At 50.3% G+C, this 17,738-nt stretch overlaps 1 protein-coding gene across 1 annotated transcript; it reads left to right on the top strand.

Moving 5' to 3' along the window:
• Positions 1 to 206: 206 nt before the first annotated feature.
• NKX3-2 (NK3 homeobox 2) lies at positions 207 to 1,504 on the top strand. Its single transcript, XM_062493595.1, has 2 exons — positions 207 to 597; positions 1,026 to 1,504. Exons 1-2 carry the CDS (start codon positions 207 to 209, stop codon positions 1,502 to 1,504), a joined length of 870 nt encoding a protein of 289 aa, XP_062349579.1.
• The last annotated feature ends 16,234 nt before the right edge of the window (positions 1,505 to 17,738 follow it).

The following is a 17,738-nucleotide window of genomic DNA, read 5'->3' as shown; positions in this document are numbered from 1 at the left end:
CGGCGCAGCGCGGTGGCCCCGGTGGCCCCGGCCCTATGGGCGGGCGGGCCGGCAGTGGCGCAGAGAGGCTGCTCCCGCTGGCGCCCGCCCTCCCGGCGGCAGAACAGGGCCCGGCACCGGCGCGGCGGCGGCCGGCGATGCGGTCGCCCAGCTGAAGGCGCGGCGCGGTCCGCTGCTCGTCCGCGGGACTTGCCCGTCGCCGGGCCATGTCCGTCCGCGGCGGCAACGCCCTGACGCCTTTTTCCATCCAAGCCATCCTCAACAAGAAGGAGGAGCGCGCCCGCCACGCGGCGGGACGGCCGCCGCCCCCGGGGGCTGCCGGCGGCTGGCGGCTGTGCGGCGCCGCCGAGGACCCGCCGCTCCCCGCCGCCCGCGCCCCGGCCCTGCGGACGCCGGCGGGCTGGGACTCGGACTCCGCGCTCAGCGAGGACCCCGAGGGCGAGCGGCGCTCCGAGGAGGAGGGAGCCGGCGGCAGCGCCCGTCCCGCAGAAGCCACGGGCGGGGGGCGACCGGCGGAGGAGGAGGCGCAGCCCCCGGAGGCGGCGGAGCGGGACCCCACCGGCCTCAGCGACAGCGAGATGTCGGCCGCCGTATCAGGTAGGGGCGGCCCCGAAGGCGGCTTCTCCGCACCCGCGCGAGGAGAGCGGGAGAGCCCCGGAGGGCTAGGAACGGGAAATAATCGTGCGACAGGCTCGGTTGTGCCGGGGGAGGGAGAAAAAGCCCGGGACGCGTCCCGCGGGGCGAGGGAGGGCGGATCGGGGAGGGCCTTTGGCCAGGCTGAGCCCGCAGCCCGCCAGGGCGCCCGGCGCTTAAAGGAGAGCGAGAAGCCCCGGCTGCCGGCGGCGGCTGTCCCTACGACGGGGCGGGCAGCGGCTTGTCGGGCTCTCCGCTCGTCCCGTCCTGAGGACCGGCCGCAGGGAGCTTGCCTGGCCGCCCGTGCGCGGGTGCGGACCCCGCGAGGAGCGGGGATGCCGCTGTCCCGGTGCCTGCCTGCCCTGACCGCCGTGCTCTCGCCCTGCCCGCAGATCGCAGCCCTCCGGAGGAAGAGGACGGAGCGGGCAAGTGCGGGAATCTGCTGCCGGGAGAGGAGGAGGCGGCTGCGGCTCCGAAGCCGCGGAAGAAGCGCTCTCGCGCAGCCTTTTCCCACGCGCAGGTCTTCGAGCTGGAGCGGCGCTTCAACCACCAGCGCTACTTGTCGGGGCCCGAGCGGGCCGACCTGGCCGCCTCGTTGAAGCTCACCGAGACGCAGGTGAAGATCTGGTTTCAGAACCGGCGCTACAAGACCAAGCGGCGGCAGATGGCCGCCGACCTCCTGGCCGCCGCTCCCGCCGCCAAGAAGGTGGCCGTCAAGGTGCTGGTGCGCGACGACCAGAGACAGTACCACCCTGGCGAGGTGCTGCGGCCGCCCTCGCTGCTCTCCCTCCAGCCGTCTTACTACTACCCCTACTACTGCCTTCCCGGGTGGGCTCTGTCCACCTGCGCCGCAGCCGCTGGCACCCAGTGAGAGGCACACATACACACCCGCCCGGCCGCGACACCCCCACCATACACACTGGCGGCCAGGAAACCCATCTTCCCTCTGCCACCCCACCATCCATCAGTCCATCCGTTCAGCTTCTCAAGTTCAGAGCCCCAGCTGCAGCTCTCAGTGCCTCGGACAGTATTTATTATTATTATTATTTTATTGTTATTTTTATTATTAATATTTTTGGATGGTTCCTCACCCTCTCCTCTTTCAACGTAGGACTTCTTGGCCACCCCCACCCTGACCCTCACCCCGTCCCCATCCCGCCAGCCGAGGACTCTCGCGATTCGGCACAACTTGTTCATGGTATCCATGTTGTCGGTGTATTTGGTGTAGTTTTTGTTTGTTTATTTTGCTTTGGATCGGTAGAGACTCGATCTTGTGTGGAGAAAAAGAGAGAGAAAACAAAGGAGAGGAAAAAAAGTACAACCTGAAAAACCAAATGCAGTTCAAAAGAGGAGATCAAGGACTCCCTCAGTGGATTGTAAGGAAGATTTTTTTCTGTCGTCTTGAGTCCTTGGTCTTCCAACTTGTTGCAAACTGAGTGTGCCTTGTATGGTGCTGAATGTATGGAAGCCTCTTTCAGGTCCCCCTGCTCTTATTACCCATGTAATTCCTGTACTCCATGATCCCTGGCAAAGGATATATATGTCAGAAAAGGGTGAGACTTCATATCGAAACTCCTGACTTCTTGTTTTCCCTTTCTTCCTGAGATCTTTCCGTGTTCAGGGAGGGAGGAGTTATGGATTTTTCGCACTTTCCAGATGTATTAAAGTTGTTGCTATTTTTATATTCAATGTGAATATTTCTAGTCAGGCTTTTTAAGAAATTGATGTAACAAGAAACTTTAATACCGTCAGTGCCTTTTACAATTCTTCTGCAGAGCTCTCCTCCAGGGGTGGGGATTTCTCATCTGCTCAGCAGTGTAATTACAGTCTCTTTCTTCCAAGGTAACTAGTTTCTTTTTTTTTTTTCCTCTTCTTTTTACCCCTCCCCTCCATTTCTCTTTTAATGGCACTGTGCACTCAACTAGATTATTTACTTCAAATGATTGTGAATGTTTGTAAGCTACCCGCTGTACTTGTTTTGATGTTTGGTTTTTTTTTTAATTTATAAACTTTAGTTTAACACTTACCTCTGCTGCTTGTGTCGTTCCTGAGAGCAGACATTGATTTCCCCAGTGATATTTTTTTCCCTGCAGCAGACCTCAGGCCGTAGCTCAGACCACATCCCTTCTTTTCCCACTTGCACAGTGAGGATCGTGGGGCTTGGCGGGGATCTGGGCCACCTTGTCGGGCTGCACCAGTCAGCGCTGATGCCCTTTCCTTCTGTGGGAGGCGGAGGGGACCCAGGAGCTCTGACCGGGAGCCTTAATCATTTCTTTGGTAATGCCTGTCCCGGATGGAACGATCCGCCGGAGAGCCGGGATCACTGGCTGAGTTTACGGGTGCTGGTGGCAGTGAGGATGCGGTGCAGCTGGAGGAACCACTGAGACCTCGAACTGCTTTTCCCGGTCGATGGCGGCCTCACCGTGCAGGCTGCAGCCCCTCTACCGCGGGCCGTGCCCGTTTAATACCTTGGCGGATCCTGGGGAAGTGCGGGTGTCGGGGGAGTGTTGGTTATTTTCTCTCTGCCGGAGCCTGGCAGAGAGACCGGGGGCTTCAGCGCCCCGACGAAACTGCTCAGAGCTCGGGACTGGGATGCAAGAGGGGGCTTCGGCGACCTCGACAAAACTGCCCAGGCCGTCTGTATCCCGACACAGCCGCGACAGCCGCTTGGGGCAGCCTCCCGCCTTGGACTGAATCTTCTCCAAGCCTCTGCTGCGAGCCCGGGCCCTCGGCGCGGTGCTGGCAGCTCTTCCCCGCCATCGGCTGCTGTCCTGGGGCATCTCCGCCGAGGCCAGCGCTGCCCGAAGGGGAGGGCAGGCTGACGGGGGGTGGGCAGCCTCACCCGGGGGGCCGGGGCCGGGCAGTGGCGTTGGGAGGGACCGGATCCGGTGATGGCTGCGGTTATTTCTCTGCCGATGGAGCCCTGCTCGGACCATGCTGGCAGACGGTCTCGTTGCCTGGGCGCCGCTGATTCTTCACCGCCGGCTTCTTTCCATTCCCGCTGGTTCTCATGGGCTTTCGCTGCGGCTCTCGGGTACGGAGTGGCTTGCAGGAAGCCCCTGCTGCCCCATCGTTTTCCCGGCCGCTATGCTTGCAAACCGCCCCAAGATGCAACCGGGCTGTTTCCCCGTCAGCCCCTCGCTCCGGCCTTCCCTTGCTGTCATTTCGCTTTCCCCAGCCTCGGGCACTCCGCAGATTGGGTGTCCCCGGGCTGGCACCTCCAGCAACGCTCGGTGGCAGTGGCTGCCCTTGGGCTGCCCCAGCTCGGGCTGGGGACGAATTCTCTGTTCCCAAAGCCGACGGCCGTCGTGACACTGGGGGAAATGCTTTAGGTTTGGTTCTGCTCTGCCGAGCGGTCCTGCTGCCGAAAGGAGTGCTCCAGATGTAGCAGTTCCTTGGCAGGTACGGGAGGACCGACATTTATTTGGCCCGATCCTGAAGCTCCTGTCTCTTTCTTCTTTTTTTTGTAACTATTTCCTTCCGACATTCCCAACACCCGTCTTCCTGGAAAAAAGAAACTTGTGGACGGCAGAATCTGGACCCCCGTGCACTTAGGGAGGTAAAGAGGTGCCACTGCTGCCCCGCGGTTTGCTTTTTCCTGGCCTCTGGGGACGCTTTTCTGCCTGCAGCCCCGTACAAGACACCGAGCCGCTGACTCCCCTCTCAGGTTCGATGGAATCTCAGTTCACACCAGCTGGGGTTTTGTCCCCGGCGGGGGTGGCTTTCGGCTAAGCCGGCTGTGGTTGTTATCGGGCCCCCTGTTCGAGGGAGCGGGCTATTTCTAAGCCTAATTTTTTTCCCCTTAGATCACCGTGTTGTATTATTTCGATGCGTGCTTGCTAATGGATGTAGTGCTCTAGGGAACCTCCTGATATCAAAGGGAAGCGATGGTTATTAGAGATTCCTTGGGTAGTAACACTGGGTAACAGATTCAGAATAAAGTGTCAAACTATTTCCCTATGAACCAGGTAAAACCAACGTGCATTTTACTCGAGATCGAAGTTGCTACAAAAGCTGATCGGAGTGGAGTTTTAGTACTGGTGTTTTAATATCGAACATTTATGCACCGACAGTATTTTCTTTTTGACGTTGATAAAATCCGATATTTGATAAACGTCAGTATCTGATGTTGGGAAAATTTAATCAATAATTTAATGTGTTTATTTCTGGAATTTGAGGCTTTTCTAGTCTTGTTTTTCTTTATAATTTTGATTTTTGAAATATAAAACAAACTCTATGCGTGCTTTTTATTTTCTTAATGGCAAAATCCCCAGTAATGCGTGTAACTGTATAGGGGCCAAAGGAATTATTCTGTATTTTCGGTGTTGAAGTCATCAGCAAAACCTGGGCTCTAACATGCTCTCTTCACACACCCTCAAACACACATTCAGCTCATCAGCACATACACGTCTGCTATATAAAAGTAATTTTCCCCAACGCTGAGAGGCCCGATTTCGGCCTCTCTCACAAACCCCGACTCGTACAGGGGCCGTGGGAATCATTTTCCATCTGACCATGGGCAATCTCTAGTCTTAAAAAAAAAAAAATATTCTTTCAAAGACAAGGGGGAGAGGGGGGAAATACCGCAGCTCCAAGAAATTCGATTGTTGAAATGTAATGTAAATTGTGTATATCTTTGCATATGTCTCCATTGGCGCTTGTGTTTGTGTATTAAACAGTCGCACAGGCGCAGAGTCCAACTCTGCAGCCGGGAGGCTGCCTATATTTAGCTACCTCCCGCTCGCTCGCAGGATGATAAAACAGGAAGCCACGTTGATTTGCCCCCTCTCCACACGTACACACACACAAACACACTCAGGTAGAAATCAGCGACACTTTCCCGGGAGGAGGAGAAGCAGCAGAAGATAGCGGGGCACGGGCAGCCCCCCCGGCAGTGCAGCACCTGCCCAGCCTCCCAGGGGCTCCAGGGAGCAGGGGCCAAAGGTGGCCCGAGGTTAAGGGCCTCTCCCCGGCAGGCCTTGGCAGGCTTTTTTCCGCTCCGCTTCTCCTGTCAGTGGGACGGCGACGCGGCCCGAGCGCGGGGAATCCCGGCCGCTTTTCCAGCGGCTCTCCCGCGTCTGCAGCACCAAACCACCGGGGCAGCCGCTCCTCTGGGGCGGCTACGAACATAAGGACGGGGGTGCTCCTCCGGACGGCCGGAAAGCCAGACCCCGCGGCCTCTGGAGATCCAGGGCGCTTCAAGTAGTGTCCCCATCGAGCAGCCTGGCTTTTCCCGAGGTGATGGGAAAAATTAAGGGCAGGTCTTTTTTGTCCCGACCACATAATCGGGGATATTACCTCTCCCAACCTTTCCGAAAGCCGCAAGAAAGTGGACTGTTCCTTCTCGTTGCCCGCTGCTGCGGGGAACAACGTGATTAACCGGAGAGCAAGGTGAAGCAGGGAGCAAATAACGCGTTTCCAACCGCTCCGGGACAGGGCAGCACTCCCTCTTCCGGGGGCGAGCAGACTCGCCGGTGGGCCAGCAGGAGCTTCCCAGCCCGCTGGAGCTGCCCCCTGCGGGACCCCCGCACCGCTCTGCGCCCCGGCAGCCGCACTGCCCCGCACCGGGGCGGCTCCGCACCGCGGCTGGCCGGTTCCTTGCCGAGGGACCACGGGAGAAGGCGGACTCCTACCCGCAGGTGGGGCTTGCCATTTTCCTAGAACACGTTTAATATTTGTGGTGTGGGTTTTTTGTTTTGTTTTGGGTTTTGTTCGTTGTTTTTTTTTTCTTTTTGTTTTGTTTTGGTTTTTTTTAAGGGAGGGGTGGAGCGGACAGAGAGGGCGAGTTCACGCCCGGGCAGGCCTAGGAAGGGGTATTGTGGTGACTGGGGCGGGCCAGGGACGAGGGCTGCCCTCCACCCACAGCCGCAGACACCTCCCTGGCTCGCTCCTAGACAGGTCCTACGGCCAACAGAGGAAAACCCTAGCAGAGGATGGGGGGTTTGGATCCTTGGTCCGAGGCACTTGGGGTGGTTGAAGAACCATCCCCAGCTCTTGCTCCAGTGTTTCCCCAGGCCTGTTGCCCCATTCCAGAGCCGCTAGAGGTGTTTGGCATCCTAAGAGATGCTGATGATAGTCAGAGTGATCCTCAAAAAAAAAAAAAAAAAAAAAGAGAGTGGGGAGTAGTGGCTGCAGAACTGCAGGTTAAGGAGTTTTGTGGTTCTCAGGTGCGCCTGTGGCTTCTTGCCTAAAATCTGACTCGGTCGTAAAGAGGCCACGGCTTGGGCTGCCGAGGGACACGGGTGGCAGCCAGCAACACATCCTCTGGTGAAACAGAAACTAGCCAGGGAAGTCTCTTCCGGAGCAGTGGCTTGGAGTTGGGAGAGTCAGAAAGGGATGCAGAAGGCGACCTGCAGGGACTACCTGATGTCTTCAGAGGGGTGCAAGTAGCTACCAGAAGTGGTGAAAGATGTCCTTCCCACCAGAGTTGGGACATAGATGATGATGATGATGATGATGATACAGGTTTAAATGCTCGTAGGCATTTTAAACATTTTTTCTTTATTAAAAAAAAAGGAAGGAAAAAAGCAAATAAGCATGGGAGGTTAGGAAGGCCACACGCAGCCTTTTCATGCATGGCTGATTGACAAATAAAGCAATGCTTCCACACCGAAAAAGAATGGTAGAAAGCCATAAAACGGCTGGAAAGGAAAAGACGGGTCTGATTTTCAACCTTCCGTGTCTGGAGGGTATCGGCGTGCGAGCAGGGGCTCCGGCGGCCGGGGGCTGGGGAGAACACTCACGGGACAGGAGCGGCTGCTCGGGGCGGGGACGCGGGTTACGGCGTTGTTTCCTAAACTGCTCTGCGGGGGAAGCAAATCCTGCAAGCGAAAAACACCTGAAAAACACCTCTGCCTGCTGCTTCAGAGCCCGACTCTCCCTGTTGGCCCCGGTGGTCTGAAAACCCCGCTCGGTATCGGTGATCCGCTCTCCGTTGAAGTCGTCCGACGGCGAAAACCCCGCCGCTTGTCTCCCGGGTCGGGATAAATCACTGCCCACGGATCTGCGCCGCGCTTAAAGTGGCCAGAGAAACGCTTTGTGTCGCAAAGGACTCGAGTGATAATTAGGGATGAAATGCGCATGGAGAGGATTGATATTATTTTTGGCTTGTTCGGGAATAATACAGATTTGCAAAGTGTACGAATAAAGCTGGATAGGCTGGAAGGGGAGGGAGGAAGGCGGTTCTGCCGGGTTGTCGGCACAGCTAGGACTCGGTGGCGGGGTTTGTGCTGGACCCCTCTGTTCAGGAGGCGAAAGCGAGGGACAGGTCATGTTTGGGACTTGCCTTTAGGTACTCTGCTTTAGGCGATACCGGGCGGTGGCAGGGGGTGGTGGGGTGGCAGCTCTGAAGAGACCCCCGGAAAGCCACGGGGACGTTTTTTCCTTCGTGTTGTGAGCAGAATCACCGAGGTGGCGGCATTGCTACTCTGTTCTGCAGGGTGGCACAGTACTTCAAAATGACCACATAAGACAAATAGTCTTTACTTGGCTTATTATTAATAAAAATAATAATAATAGACGGTTCTCAGTTATCTTTATTTTAAGAGTTAAGAATGAAAAATGGTGGCAAAGGGGGAACTTCTATGAACGCACTACATTTTCCCAGCGACACGAGTAAGAAAAGAATACACGTGCTCATTCGCTGGTTATATATCCCCCTCTGCAAGGGTGCGGACTATGATTTTGTCGAGCAACTGTGATGGTTCCTTTAATTTGTCTGAAATTTTACTAACTTCCCGGATTAAAAAAAAATGTCTGGAAAAAGCAGACGGGCTTCCTCGGTCTTCGAGGAGAGCTTTTGCTTCTTGCTGCGCATATTTGCGGCCACTGGAAAGTTGTGTTTAGGTGTCCATGTTAGGTCATGGCTCGTGGGAACACAATAACATAGCTTTGCCCAACATACCTCCAAAAGACACTGAAATAACCACTTCGTTTTTGCGAACAAATTATTTCACTAAAAAGGAATAGAAACGAAGGTGCAAGGAAAAAACCTATGGCAAGCCCTCTGTACGGGGTGAACTTTAAAAGGAAAACCCCGGCATTTTTATCTTGGAAGATAATGCAAGATTTGCAACATAGAAACTACTTGTAAACCGATTTCCCCTCGGGAAGAATATTGTTTTCAGTGGGGTGGCAAAGCCCTCGTCCAGGCAGGCGTGGATGGGGTTAACCGGGGGTGGCGGCCGAGGGCTGCAGAACGCGGAGGGGCCGGGGCTGCTGCACCCGTGCGGCACCGGGGGAGCGGGTCCCGGGACATTCCCTCACGCCAAGGACAAGAGCAGCTGCAGGGGATGCAGCGTGTGCCTGACAGAAGGCATATTCCAGAAGAATATTCCATATTGTCCCCGGCTTTTCTCTCCTGCACCTCCGGGAGGTGCCTGCTGGCTTCTCGGGACACCTTCCCATCGCTGCCTCATCCCGGCCGGCTCGCTGCTTCTTGCCTCCCACTCCCTGCAAAACCTGCTCTGACTGATCGAGGGCCTGTCGCCTGTCCCCTGTCCCCTCGCCATGAGCAGGGCCATGCGAGCTCGCGGCAGATCTCTCGTCACGGGGCGGGAGCTCCCGGCGGCCCGGCCCCGGCAGCGCAGCAGTCCCAGCGCCTCTCCCGGGCCCTGCCAGCGCCCCTCGGGGCTGCTCCCGGCCTCCCGCGGCCCGGCGGGGAGGGTCTTCTCAATGCCAAGCCTGTGTATTTGTAGTTTGATTTCGCACGTCAAGGATAATTTCTTCATACAACTTAATGGACGCGGCTTGACATCCATAATGATCGCTAATCATTCAAATTATTTTTGCTAGCGCCCAGACATGTTCCAGTTGTTGTGATAGATCGCGTTTCACCCATAATGACGGACAATTACCATTTCTAATTCGCCGGCTTTTGACACCTAAATCCACCCACCATATGTGGCTGAAACGCGCCGGGCTCGGCGGCGAGGTCCTGATGACATTTGCAGCGAGCCCCTCACCTCTGAGTGGGGCACCTGGGATGCCACCCAGCCCCGGCGCCCCCGGCCCTTCCCCAGGCCGCCGGAGCCCGCTGCTCGCCATCGCAAGCCCCCGGACGGCAGCTCTGGGCCGAGGGTGTGGGCGAGCCGGGCCGGCGGGGATCCAGCCTGGCCCTCCTCTCGCCGCCCCGGCTCCCTTCGGGGCAGCCGGGCTGTGCTCGCCCCCGAGGCGCTTACACACCTCAGAAGAATCCCAGATGGAAAGCGGCTTGATGTGGGAGCCAGGGCCGTCCCTGCGGGCTGTTCCCTTCCCTCCGCCCTTAGCACCATCGCGGCCAGGGAAACCCGCGCGTATTTGTACTTCGATCCTCCACGACCCATGTCCTTGAACTGTCTTCTGTGGGAGAGACAGCAAAGCGTGACGGGGAGCTTCAGCTGCAAACAGGGTGCGCAGTGCCTTTCCACTGCTTCCGCCGCGTCCCCTGGGGTATTTACCTCGGCAATTCCCCTAGAACTAGGTGCACACGGTGTAAGGTGTCACTGTGGGACCCGGTGCAGCCTGTGGAAGCAGAATGGGCAGCTCCACTCCTCCGTCCCAGTCCCAGAGACAGTCGCCCGGCACGGCCCGCCCGCCGGGGCATGCACACACTCTGCGGACAGACGCATCCCTGTACTGGGTCTCGCTTGGAGAAAAGGAAGTGTGAGGATTCACCCTGGGTGATTTCTTCGGGGTTATTTGGTTTTATCTATTTATTGTTTGTTTTGTTAATTATGTTTGGTTTTGGTTTAGTTATTGCGAATAAACGAATGAAGCTGCCGTTGTTTGACTTTAATTCCCGCACGACGGAAGCGACACCACAATATCAGTGGCATAACGTTCCTGCCCAAGCGCTGCAAGGCAAAACCTCCACGTTTCTGTAAAGCGGCAGGCACAGTCTGCTTTTTAAACCCTGGGTACTTCTGCCGCATTAACTTTTGAAGAGTCACAGGAAACATTTCCTTCGTCAGGAATTACTGATCGATACCCCAGTCACAGTTGCAAGGGCGGGCAGAGAGGGAGCCAAGTCAGATCCTGAGGCTGCGTCGCTCTGCCCCGTATTGCAACGCTCCTGACGCACCCATGAGTAGTCAGACGCGTGTTTCCAGTGGGGCAGACACGGGGCCGGTGATTACCGGGGTGAAGATCACACATCGGAGCACATCAGTACCCTTGGTGCGATGAGTCCCAAGGCTGTTCCCCCCGAGCGCTTGTACAAAACCCACCCATGAGCTCGTTTCTCCGCCGGGCGCTGACACAGCGACTGCCGGCCGCGGCGGGGCCAGAGGACGGACGGGCGGGACGGGGATGCGGACGGGGGACACCGCCGGGTCACAGCCGCCGGACTTCGGCTCGGCGGGGCGAGAGGGAACTGTCATCGCGGGAAAAGTGCTGAATGCAGCCTGGCCGCCGCCCGGCACCGCCCCGGCCCTCCTGCGCCTTCCGCGGCAACAAAACTGCCCCGCAAAGGCCAAACACACCGACCCCTGCCTTGGACAGCTGAAGTGCGGGAAATGGGTTCTCACTGCCTTTTTAACCCAGCAAGTGCAAGGATTTAGCCGTCCATGTACTTTAAAATAAAGACTAGAGGGATTGCCTGTCTGAGGTTTCTCAGCTCCCGAGGAGGTATTTTGATGAGGTTTGTTTCTAGTTAAACTTCCAAGGCAAGTCTGAGGTGTTATTGCACTTTCCCCAAGAATTAAACAAAATAATTTCTCGGTCCTCGAATTTGAGGTAAAAGGTCGCCAGCCCAGTACATACTAAAAAAACAGAGCACCTGTGTGTCAGCAGGTACTGCCTGACTGCCGGGAGCGGGGCTCCTCGCCTGAGCAAGGCAGACTGGGCTGAAATGGCCCTTCCTATGGCCCGGCCAAACACATCCCTGGTTCCAAGACTGGGGGTCCGAACTGCACCATGCAAAGGAATAGACCCAGATCCCTCAGTGGGAGCGGGACTGCGGCTCAGGTGCTCGGTAGTACTAAGGAAGTCACAAAGGACACACCAGTAAGAATCCCTCCAATTCAGCAGAACAGTAATTGCTCATGACGTTCCCTCACTTTGGACATACAGGTTTGATTTAAGGGTCTTTAAAATTATTTTCCCCTAAAGTTTCTGCCAGGAATCTAGACTCAGCTCCATTTTGGGCAGGTTTGGTCTGAGGCTTTTGCCACAGTTTAGATCACACTCACACCTCCACTCTGACCTTCTCATGCACACCCCCATTGATTATAGTGAGCTTCCTAAAACCAGGAAAAATACAATAGCATTCAAGAACTAGTAAATAAATGTTCATATATGTTTTTGACAAAGGTTATCCTCTTACTATATGTATTGATTGACCGGTGATGTACAAATCTGGGGGGGGGGGGGGGGGGGGGGGGAATTAGGGAGAGGAAAAAGAACTTATATGTCCATTGTCTGCTAGGATAAGGAAAGAAAAGCAGTGTTCTGGAGACAGAAGGTGCCTTTTCCTTGATAACTTTGTAAGATACATATTACTTTATGTCTTAACACAACACCTTAGACCTGGAGATCCCAGTGAATTTTGTGGAGCAAAACCTATTCAGCAGAGTGTACTTTATTCTTTCTGCAGAGTATTTTCTAGGTATTGTTGGAACAGAAAGGTCCCCTCGCTTCCTAGCAATTGTTCCACAGTGGTATTAAAGACCTCAGAGCTTCTTGCCTGTCTCCTCTCTCAGGAGATCCCGCTAGACCGTCCCAGAGCCCCTGCTGGTACGTGGTGTCTGACACTGCCATCTTGTGTTCCAGTTCCAGCTGTTATCTATGAAACCAATTTCAAGGAATACGTGTAGTTGTGAATATAAAAGGTGTAGCTGAGACAATTAAACACGTGCTCTCAAAGGGAGATGCCAAGTGCCCGTTTTATTTAAAAAGCTAAATTTCAACATTTTAGCTTCTAGCTAAAGAGCAAAGTTTAAATATTTTCGAGCCTGTGAGATCTTCATGAAGATGAGCAGATTTCTCTGTCTCTGTCATGGTACAGCTGTTCAGTACTCTCAGGTCCCACCAGTGTCATTTTTTTTTTCTAGCTATGGTTACCATTTTCCAGGAAGAAAGTAGTAGAATTTATTTATCCTGTGCAGACACAAACATGAAGGTCACATCAATGCTTCACTGCATATTTTCTGCCTTTGCCACCAATGCTGTAACCTCAGACAAATCTCTGCAGACTCACCATACAGTTTTGACTTCAATAGCTAAAACTCCATGAAAGAGAAAAGCTAAGGAAAATAATTCAGGCAAGACAAAGACATCTTACCCTATCTTAATCATTTGAACTGATAGGCACAGACATCAGGCCAGTGAGGACAGATGGAGGTGAAGTTGATAGACAGGTTTTATACCCAGTAATAAACGTCAAAACATTTTGGGCAGCTGAAAAGAGAAGAGCAAAATGGCAACAAAATTGGCACCTCTGGAAATACAAAAGTGCTGTCAAATTGCACCTTTACTTTTTACTTGTTTTTCCTTACAGAGAAGGCCTAATGGCATGCCAAAGTTTATTTTATGTTTCCTGACTTCTTTTTTTTTTTAATGTTATGACCTTGATTACTTAAACACTGTTTTCTTTCTTCATTAAAATAAGTATAGATTGCAAGTCACTGTAACCCTGTAAAAGTATTAAAATCATGTAAGAATGGTTTTATTAAAGTAAGTGATGAAAACTTTCTGGTCAGGTCTTCCAAACATGTCAAATTAATAATGAACAACTTGAGTAAGGTGTTGCAAATAATGTTAATTAAAAATGTCCATGTGCAGTCCCTTTGAGGGCATGTGAATAAATATCTAACAGTTTCTATTGGGGTTTCAGTTCATACTGAAAATGAGGAAGTCTTTATAATTCATAACTATTACAGAGCCTTTTGAATGCTCTTTCTCATATTTCCCACTGGAAACCATTAGATAATCTGTTTTTATTATATAGAGCCAAACATTTGGCTTAATATTTTTGTTATAGAACAGACCACAGAATCATGGGGATATTAGCCATCCCATAATTTTTAGGGGTGCCTTAAAGTCATGTACATTTATTCCAGTCTTGAGAGTTTCTTTAAATTACTATCTTTGATCCTTGTTCTTCTAAAAATGTTACCCAAGATACATATAAAACAGAAGTTTCCTACTCTGTGTTTTTTTCATTAACCTTCCCACCCACTAATGCTGTGAATTTAAGAGTCTACATAATTGAGTCTGTAAATTAACAAAAAGAATAAAATCCAGACAGCTAGAGCAACCAAGCTGTAGATGCACATTAAGCAAGCAGAAAGGGAGCTCTTCATTATGTCTAGGTTTGTTAGCTTTGTTTGTTTGTTTTTTTGTTTTTAATGGCAGCAAGATGCATTTCTTCCTCTGAATTTCCTTCAAAGCCAAGATACTTTTGGGTCCAAAGATGAATTAAGAGAAAAAGGAAAATTGTGTGATGGACCGATTATTCTGGGTATCTGAGAAAGATTGTGAGTAGGAAGCAATGGACTTCAAGAGTAATTCAAACTAGTTTTCAGTGTTCTAAACTATGACTTATTCAGCATTTCAAACTGACAGCTTGTAAATGTAAATTTTATTTAATGCAGAGCAATAAAATTTTGTAAGTTTCTGTCATTTTGAATTTTAGTGGTTCAAACTGAAGCCTCCAGCCTTTTAAATCACAACTTGTAGGAGCACAGCTCTAAAGCATCCATTACTCTTAAATGCATGCTTTTCAAAACCTCATTATTGCCTTTGCTCAGAAAATATCCTTGTCAGGATCCAGGTCTGCATGTCTCGTGTCAATGATAGGCTGACAGGCTCATGCCCTCTGTTATGTTTACAGTGTATATGGTATAAAGTTTTCTGCTCTTTATTCTCACTAGGCAGAAAATAAAACAGGATTAGCAGTGATATCACCCTGCAGACCAGCCAGATTCTCTCCTTTGATCTCAAAAAAATTTCTTTGCATGTGCAGTGCAAAAGCCTGGCTCATGGATCCTTGTTTTGCTCTTGAGACAGACATTGCTTGATTCAGGAAAATGAAAACATACTAATGCCTACCAGTTAAATCTGAAATCTAGCAGGCAATATCTTGGAAAAGTTCTTGCATGACAGAGTGAGATCAGTGGAGAACTTTTGTAATATTTTGCTGGATAACAAAGCTTGAAGAGAAGGCAGTTTTGCATAGGCACAGGATTGCAGGAACTTGGCCGAACAGCTTAGAAATTTATGAGACTAATTTTTTTCAGAAGATTACAACTGCCATTGAAGAACCAAAGTGAAGTGACAGAATTGCACAGCATCCAACAGGTTTGTGTTTGCCAGCAGGGATCTAAAATCCAGCCACTTCACTTGATGTGCTCCAGCAGTCACAGATACATACTGTCTGTGTCTCTGTCTGTGTCTGTGGGTGCACATTTGTCCATTTAAAAGGAACACTAGCAACTCAAATACCATATTTCCTTAGAAAAACATGTATTCTAGCAACAAGTAAGAATAGAAAATCACTCCAAACATTTCCAATTGTGTTGAATGATGAGAAGGATTAAAGAGACACCACATCTAATTTTAAGTCTGAATCTCAATTCTCATAGCAGTCTAGATATTTTTATAGTATTTCATTAAGTCTATGCAATAAGCTGAGTAAGCTCTCAATTCATTGAATATATCACCAAACCCAATATGAGTTTGAGTGTGTTATTAAGTGGCAAAAATTTTACCTAAGTAAAGTAAGGTAAAAATAACAGAAACTGATCTATTATAAGATGTTAAAAATATATGTGGTGGAATTCTCAGGAAACAGAAAATAATATCTAATCTTTCACTAGTAATAATTGCATGTTCTCAAAACCTTAATGTTTCTTCTTGGTCTACTCAAGTACAGTATTAGACATGCAAATTCTGTCACAGTTTTCTTTCAGCTTTTCCTGGTGTGCTTCTAACTCTCTCTTCCTTAGTATTTTCTATATTCATCACATTGCTAATACATCTCTATGGTTTGGCTTGATGTACATCTGAGATAATCATGCCATAAAGCACTTCATCTCCATCAGAAACACCTACAGTTTTGGCAGCAGTAATAGAATTGCCCTCAAGACGTATAGTTTCATGGGAAGAAATCAGTTTGGAAGAACATAAGCTAGCATTGAGGAAAGAAACCGGAGTGAGTCACAACTTTTGATACCACATCAGAAGAAAATGGATACAGAATTGGGGTTTGAAAACCAGTTACCCCAGAGATGTAATTCCAGTGGTCGTAGGCCCTTATGGAAAACTGGGAGATGGTTCTGATTTAAATTTGTCATGTGCAATAAGAAAGACAAACAGAAAAACTATCAGAAATATTAGATCTTTGTCATTCTAGCTGAGATACATTGACACTGAGCTGTGAATTTTACTGTGCTAAGTGATATAAATAATGTCTAAGAAACCATCTTTATTCCAGCTGTGACAGGCCAGCTAATGAATTGGTATCCAGCTCCCAGACAGGGTATCAGCTCTCCAGTTTGCTGGATGTCACAGCAGCTGGAGGCACTGGTGCCCAGCCTGATTGCTCATGTCATGGCTCAGGCTGATGATGAAGATGATCTCAGGTGATGCTGTGGTGTGAGTGAGGTGTGGGTGCACATTCATTGCTGCCAGTGGTGGTAGCAAACCATGGAGAGGTGTGGATGGTGACATCCTGAACTACTGCAGCTGTTGGCTCCTGAACACAGTCAGAGCCCTCTGCCACAGCAGATAGTGATACACGTGTCTATTGGGCACAGAAGTAATTTCAAAGCTGATTAAGATATTACATTAAGCTATTCAGATGGAATCATTTTCTGGCAAAACACACTAGGATAAATAGAGCTTTGCCTCCATTTGCTGCTGTGGCAATGAAAAGGCACAGCTGATGGCTGACTGGATGGTTTGTGGAGGAAATGCTAGGCTTCATCCTCTGGAGTACTCTATCTTATATAGACTCTAACAGGACACAGCTGAGTTGGATGATACTTTAAATGACACTTCATAGATACTTAAAATTAATTTTGGACTGCAATAGTTTTCTGCTCAAGCAAATAAGTCTTGGGTGTATGCAGTTAGTGCAAACTTACCTCTCCCCTGAAAGTTTCTCAGGAAAGTGTGCATCCAATAACTCCAGACTGAGCTACACACCTGACTGCATTGCTTGAATGGTCACAGCAGCTACTGTATCTGTAGTCAGACATGATGAACTCAGTTCACTCGGTGATGTACAAAGATGTCATATTTGTTCCTTAAAAACTGCAAATTGCAGTCTAGGTAAAAAGAAAAAAAATGCCACAGTAATAGGGGACAATCCAAGAACAATGAGACAATTTTATACACTATGACAGACAACTGTACTGGATCATCAGTACCTCCCAGCTGCCAAGTACTTATAGATGAGGTTGCACGGTGAAAGAGCAGCAGAGTAGAGGCTCTACAGCGACCAGTATAATAAAGTCTAGGAGTCTGGGGAACTAATTAACTTTGAGCACTCTGAAAGCATGGTTGGCATTTGCTGCAGTGAACACAGAGCTGCTCTGTCATGACTGTGACATCTGTAGTTTAATGCTGAAGATGTTGGAGATAAACGTATATTTGGAGAGGTCAAAGTAGGAAACCCTGAGCTCCTTTCTTGCCTTTGAGGATAACAACATATATGACTTTGGAGCAGATTGTCTGGACTTGTCAGAAAGGGGATTGCAGAGGGTTTCTAATGTCAAAATTAATTCAAATCATGTGTGTGCAGTTCCTTGGATGAAGATCAATAGTGAATAATTATTGCTGTGAAAGCTGGTCATAAAAGTGCTGGAAGGGATATATTCACTATCATATTAATTTCAAATGATATTTTAAAATAATTTGCTATTAATAATTTATTCAGAAAATTGAGTTTGTCTTCTTCTGAATTCTTCACATAGTCTTCCAAGATTGATAGATTATATAAAGGCTTTAATTTATGTATTTCCAAGGGATTTCTTTTGACATATAGTTCAGAGTGAAAAAGAACAGTAATAGCAACCTTCAGGCAAGTGAAAAATAGGATACATTGCAACACAGGTTTACTTCACATGTCATATTAATGTGACAGTTGATTTGCTGAAAGATTTTTTAGACTTGGGCAATTTAGA

The sequence above is a fragment of the Cinclus cinclus genome, chromosome 5, assembly GCF_963662255.1.
Source record: "Cinclus cinclus chromosome 5, bCinCin1.1, whole genome shotgun sequence".
NCBI classification, from domain to species: Eukaryota; Metazoa; Chordata; class Aves; order Passeriformes; family Cinclidae; genus Cinclus; species Cinclus cinclus.
Note: the sequence above shows the minus strand (reverse complement) of the source record. Positions and strands in the feature narration are given on the sequence as shown.

Coding starts and splice junctions, on each gene's coding strand:
- NKX3-2 (XM_062493595.1), top strand. CDS start 207: ATGTCCGTCCGCGGCGGCAACGCCCTGACGCCTTTTTCCATCCAAGCC. Junction 598..1,025: donor GATGTCGGCCGCCGTATCAG/GTAGGGGCGGCC, acceptor CCCTGCCCGCAG/ATCGCAGCCCTCCGGAGGAA.